The 6,723-nt window shown below is 37.3% G+C and overlaps 1 protein-coding gene across 3 annotated transcripts in view; it reads left to right on the top strand.

Annotated features, from left to right (window-relative positions):
* Positions 1-6,723, top strand: part of ATP8B4 (ATPase, class I, type 8B, member 4) — a 223,415-nt gene that overhangs the window by 96,786 nt on the left and 119,906 nt on the right. For all 3 annotated transcript variants that reach the window (XM_012728821.1, XM_012728823.1, XM_012728824.1), the window contains exon 7: positions 928-1,000. In XM_012728821.1, coding sequence (XP_012584275.1) covers positions 928-1,000 — 73 coding nt within the window. The remainder of the gene's footprint in view (positions 1-927; positions 1,001-6,723) is intronic.

The raw sequence follows: 6,723 nt of genomic DNA on the forward strand, positions 1-6,723 counted from the left end.
AAAAAAATGTTATTTTGCATAGAAGAACTTGGATGTAAGCCAGAGATATAAGGGTGAGAGGATTCACCAGAGACAGAGTGGGGGCAGGACAGATAGACTGACTGCACCATATGTGGGTCAGCTCCCTGGCAGGGGATCAAACTCAGGCTGAAGTGATGATACCGCTGAGACTTAACTCCTAGGTCACCAGGGAGGACCCCAGTTTTTAATGTAGAGTTTGGAAAGAATGTCAGTGACTGCATTTATTGTGGCATCCTTGGGAGATGATGTCTCATTAAAATATTCTGGCCAAGAAAATGCAAACAAGAGTTAATAATTGCTCTGTAAGGTTGGCACTATGAGATGGTGGCAAGAATGTATAGCCAGGCCCTCCCTGGTGGCACAGTGGGTTAAAGCACTGCACTAAGAAGCTTGAGGCCACTTCCGCATGAGTTTGATCCCCGCCTGCCCTGGAGGTGACCACATGGCGTGGCAGACCTCTCCTGGCCCACCCGCTGCTCCTCTCAGCAGTGTACTTCGTCGATCTGCCTGTTCTGCTCCCCAATCTGTCTCTGGTGAAGCCTCTAACCTGCCACATCTCTGGCCTCTACCATAGTTCTGTATGAATGAATAAATCTTAAAAAAAAAAAAAAAAGAATGTATAGCCAACCACTGGGCACCTTTATTTAGATCCAGAGGTATGACTAATTCTCTGTGTGTCTTTGGGCAAATCACTTGACCTCTCTGGGCCTTTCTGCCACATCACATGGTGGTATGGGAGTGAGGCAGGGGTAAGAGTATATCAGGTAAAATACTTTTTCAAATCTCATTGAATTTAGCATTCCAGAACAGTTTTATTTGTTTATTCTTTCATGCGATGTTTCATTATGAATATGTCCTTGATTCTTACCTTACTCTGAAAAAATTTAATTTTGTTTCTGTTCTTAGACTCAAGAATGAAAAGTGGATGAATGTCAAAGTAGGAGACATCATTAAATTAGAAAATAACCAATTTGTTGCCGTGAGTATTTAGTATTTGAATACTTTATTTCAGATGAAAATAGCAAAATTGTTCAAGTACTTAAATTTGTAAATTTAGCAAGTCTATACTAATTCAAGTAATTAAGGAAGGAATATAAGATTGTGCTAGTAGAAAATCTCAGTTATATAAAGTTTTAGAAGATATTCAGCAATTACTTTCAATCACTGGGGAGCTCAGAAATAGCTGAATGCTTATCACCTTTTCCATTTCCTCTGTTATCTTTTAAATTAATATAAAAATACAAACATTAGACTGTCAACAGTTTTTAGAAATTAGAGTTTTTTAAATATGAGAGTACATTAAAATTAGTTTCACTTATTTTGAATACAGTCCTTCAATAATGAGATCAGTACTGTTAATTTGCAATTTGAAGAAAAGATAAGCTAGAGGAAGAGAAAATGTATGCTCATTCCCTAAAAATCCAACCAGAAAATATCTGTTGATTGTTCCAAATTAATAAATTAATAAAATGTTGTTTATAAATCAAATGTCCTCCAATTTACATTCTCAAACTGCCTAAGTTACCGTTTGCTTAATAAAGTCAAGGGTTTCAATAACTAAAATATATGTAACTAACTATAGTTTATATTAAGTGAAGGGTGACAAAAACTCTCTGGATCAGAGATTAAATGTTCAAATTATTGAAGTCTTTATGTCAAATATATATTAGGTTACTTATGAAAATTTTTGTGTGGCGTGCAATTTTTTTTGTATCAAGTTGTGTTCTTCATTAAATTTGAGACATTTTCTCACAGGGGGGAAAAAAGCCTCAGGATCTATTTATGAAAACAAGTCAGTTGAGAGTCTTAAACATTCACTTTCAGAGACAGTCTTTTCTCATTAATGCACCTCCTGTGGCCACTAATTCTCTAGAACGCCACGCTAAGGAGACTACTCAGTGGAGAGACCATTCCTGAAGAGTTCCTTCTTTAAATAGAGAAGTGCTTATTTCTGCGACAACCTCAATTCATTGGAAAACAGCTGAGAAGCACAAATAAAGCAAAAGATATCCTTGCTGCCAAAACCAGAGGTCTCCCGATCCATGAACTGTGACTTGAGCTCCTTATACATAGGACACTCTGCCAGGCTCTTGCAATCTATTTACTTTCCTATTAGACACGATTCAAATTAGCTTGTCCAGTTTATTTTCCAGCTCATTAAAGGTTAGGAGCAGTTTGGTAGGGAGTAGCATCTGTTAGAAGAACATTTAGGAAAAGGAGAGGTAGATGGGTAAGGGCATTGGATAGAAACCTGAGTGAGAGTGCATTCTTTCCATGACAGCCCTCTGTCTTCTCTGCCTGTGGTTTTATATGGCAAATCATGATGCTAGACCATTGTGTGATCTCAAAGATCTCTTCCAGTCATTATGTGCTGTGATTTTCTGTCTGAACTGAGGCTGAATCACAACATTTTTTTTAGTGTTATTTATTATTTTTTGCATTTAAAAATTTATATATATACATATATATATAATGTATACACACACACACACACATATGATTCTTCCTTTTGTGTACTTTTTCATCTCATTTGTAATCCCCATGGGCTTCCTACCACCAATTTACCCGTGTGCCATCATCACAGCCCCAGTGTACTCTTCCCACCCCAGTTCCAATCCTATCCCCCTCCCACTTCCATAAAATGTCTGGTTTATAGTTATTCACTCTTTTCATTTTTACTCTATTACATTTGTTTGTCTCTCTTCTCTTTTCCCCGATCCCTTACACTCCTTTCACTCATAAGTGAAATCATTCAGTATTTTTCTTTTTACTTCTGGCTTATTTCATTAAACATGATCCCTTCCAGCCCCATCCATGTTACTGCAAAAGGCATGAATTTATCTTTTTTTGATTACTGAGTAATATTCCATTGTGTATACATACCACTTCTTTTTAATCCAGTCATCTATTTTTGGGAATTTGGGTTAATTCCAAATCTTCCCTATTGGAAATAGAGCAGCAATAAACATGGGGGGTGCAAGTGTCCTTTTGAAGCAATGTTTTTGTATCCTTTTGGTATATATCTAGGAGTGGGATTGCTGGGTCATATGGAAGCCGCATTTTTAGCAGTTTGAGAAACCACCATACAGCTTTCCATAATGGTTGTATCAGTCTGCATTCTCACCAGCAGTGCAAGAGAGTTCCTCTTTATCCATATCCTTGCCAATATTTGTTGTTGCTCATTGTTTTAATATGGAATCATAACATTCTTAAAGGTGAAGGATACAGTGACTTGATTTAGTTCTAACCCCAAATGCCATGTTGGGTCATAGGAAACAGTAAATGCTAGTTGAGCTTTCTAAGGAGTATGACAGAAAAAGAAAGTAGTGGCAAATTTAAAAAAATCAGGGTGTTTGTGTCAATGGGATATGAATAAGTAAATCGATAAGCCCTAATAAGAAAATAAGATTATATTCAGGACTCTTCACTTTAGAAGAAAGAACACCAAATTTAGAGTAAGTTTACTTTCAATTAAAATGATTGTAATGAGAGAGTTTTTGTCTTAAATTGGCCTGTGAGGAATTTTGAGATGTGTGCATTCAAAAAATTTTTGGCAACTGCTTTATGCCAGGCATAGTACTAGACTATGATGGAATGAGTGTAAATTAAAGTAAGCATTACTTCATTTTGCACATTAGTTTGTCTGGAATTGAATTGTTCAGGGCCAACAGGTACACCAATGCTTTAATTCAGTAAAGACTGTGTTTTAAGAATCCTCTAGATATGTTCTAACAAGGATAAATACTGACAAGATTCACTGTCCTTTAATGTAATGTTTTAGTGTGTTCAGTAATCAAATGTTTCAATGTAATTACCAGAAAAGAAGAGTCAGATTTCTGATTCAATCTCCAAATTCCATAAGAATATGCCACCAACATATCTGTACTCCAGTTTGCCCTCTAATATAGGTATTCAAATTTTTATTTTCCTCAGTCTTCATTTTTAGTTACATTTTCTATTGTGAGCATTTTTTAAGTTGCATGCTTGCTTGTAAAGCCTTCTGAGGAATGAGGCAGAGGCTAATGTAAGTGCAAGTATCAGGTAGAAGAAAACCAGTTCTGTGACTGAGTATTTAGCATTGAAGGCAATTGAATCACACATGGAGACAAGTTCCTATTAAGTCAGTGATGCTGGTATCTCAGCACCTTCCAAAAGAACTTTCTTTAGTGAAGGAAATGTGTATTTGTGCTGTCCACTATGTCAACCATTAGGCCCATTTGCCATTGAAGGCTTGAGATAAAACCAGTGTGATTGAAGGACTGAATTCAAGTTTCAAAATTTGAATTTAGCTAATTTAGATTTTTTTTTTTAAGATTTATTTATTTGTGCATACAGAACTGGGGTACAGGCCAGAGGCTAAGGGGCGGTGAGAAGCTTCACCAGAGACAGAGTGGGGAACAGAACAGGCAGATCTACGAAGTACACTGCTGAGGGGAGCAGCGGGTGGGTCAGGAGAGGTCTGCCGCTCCGTGTGGATCACCCCAGGGGCAGGCGGGTATTGAACTCATGCGGAAGTGGCTTTAGCTTCTCAGTGCTGTGCTTTAACCTGCGGCGCCACCAGGGAGGGCTGCTAATTTAGATTTTAATAGCCACATGCAACGTCTGCTTCTACTGATGGCATAGATGTAGCCTTTGAATTGTGTCTATATAATGGAGTAGGAATGTTTGTTCTCTGTGCTTTCCTACGTCCAAGTCTTTACATTTTCTCCTGGAGGCATGGCCCAAATAACATTCTTAAGAATCCTGCAATCCTTACTTGCTGCCCTCTCCCAGAAGTGACTTGTCTGATTGCTGAGTTTACAGGGAATGACTGGTGAGCAAGATCTCAAACTGCCCTCATTCCCTCTCTCTCTGGGATCTACCTGTTTCTAGAGAGTAAATTCTGCATTACTCGTTGGTGTCATGAGTTTTGTAGGGGCAAATCTTCATGGTGAGGATGGTGGCAATATCCTGGTAGTTTATAGCTTCCAGTGTCTAAGGAGACATGAGCGTTAACAGCAAGCCCCTTTGACCCATGGACCTAAAGTCTATTCTACCACAGATTTACTAGTAACAAAGATGGTGTCTTATCTCCACTCACTGCTGACTTGCAATTGCTAACCTTTATTGAATGTCTTAACAGGCCAGATCATACCATAAGCTCTTCGTATAACTCACTTATTTAATCCTCATATTAGCTTACATGAGAGTAGGCTATACACTACTGCTGTTATTCCATGTTACAGATGATAAAATGAAGCACAGTGCAATCAACTTGCTTGCTAATAGGAGAATGAGGACTTAAACTCAGGCCTTCTTGCTCCAGAGGCCCCCTCACCTGCAGCCCATTGCTACCATATGGGGATCTTGATTCCATTAGAAAAGTTACCTCAATGGCCTTGAACCTGGGCTTCCACAGTTAGGGATTATAGGCGTGGGTGCTAGAAGTGAAGCAAGCAGGGAATGTTGCATACAATTTTTTTTGTTGTTGTTGTTGCATGCAGTTTTGATGTATGACCTCTACCTGTCCACATTTAGAATTTCTAGCTTGATTTATGTGGACTTACTTTAAGCAAGGAAAGGACATCACCTGAGATTGCCAATTAACTCCTATGTTCAAAAGTAACCTTTGCTTTCTAGATACAGAAGTCCTCTGCCCCTCACTTAAAAAAAAAATTCTAAAACAATTTTGTGCTGAATTTTCAGTGCTCCTAGTTTTATTTTCAAACTAGGGGAAAATTCAGAGTATAATTCAGTTGTCACAATGAGATTAATTTACATTAGCAGAAGCAAGTCAAATACTAGGAAAATATATTGAAGAATTCCTGATACTGGCAGCTCCTGGGGAGCCAGGAAACCTTCCTCCTTCATCCAACGGTGCTCTTGTCTTATTTTTTTTCTCACTGATAGGGTGGCAGAAGTAATCCCTTTATTGAATAGGAGTGTGTTGTATTTAAACATTGTATGAATGTAGTTGTTCAGGTATTTGAATAATTGTATCCCCCAACACCTTCCATAAAAAGATATTCATGTTTTAAATGCTTGCAATAGTAAATGTTTTGTTTTAAAATAAAGGCATTCCTCTGTTTCCAGAATTGGAATTTCATCTTCAAATTAAAGAGCTAGCTAGAGAATTTTGTCCTAAAGCCAGTCCTAACGAGAGCAGGCTTTGGCACTGCTGTGGCCTATCCTTGTGGCTTCTCTGGTTCCTACCAGGTCCCCTTTCACATTTCAGAGAGGTCACTTTGTGTTCTAATGCCTCTTTATTATTTTAAGTTTTCAGAATTACTTACTTTACTGTAGTACTGCTATTAAGAAAAAAAGAACTCTTAAAAATGTGATAGAGTAGAAAGATTTTTGTTTGATGTTTGAATTATACTGAAGAAGCTTCTTGCTAATGTGTAGAGCAGTGACTCATTATTTCCTACATTAGCAAACAGTTATTGGCCGGTGTTATGTTTATAAGCAGTACTAATTTGTGGGGGTGAAATATATGGTTAAGGGCTTTTTGTCTGTAAGCAAGATCTGTTATTATTCTTCTCCACTAATTTCCTTTTTAAATATCTTTCTTTATTGTCTTCAAATTCATTTAACAATAAAATACAAAAAATAATGATAGTAATTATTAGATATTCAACATACACTTGTGGGATCTGAAATTTAAATTTTAAATAGAAATATTACCTATAGCCATACACATTTTCATTTTGGGAACATTAAAAT

The sequence above is a fragment of the Condylura cristata genome, unplaced genomic scaffold (genome assembly GCF_000260355.1).
Source record: "Condylura cristata isolate star-nosed mole 26May11 unplaced genomic scaffold, ConCri1.0 scaffold00023, whole genome shotgun sequence".
Lineage (NCBI taxonomy): Eukaryota > Metazoa > Chordata > Mammalia > Eulipotyphla > Talpidae > Condylura > Condylura cristata.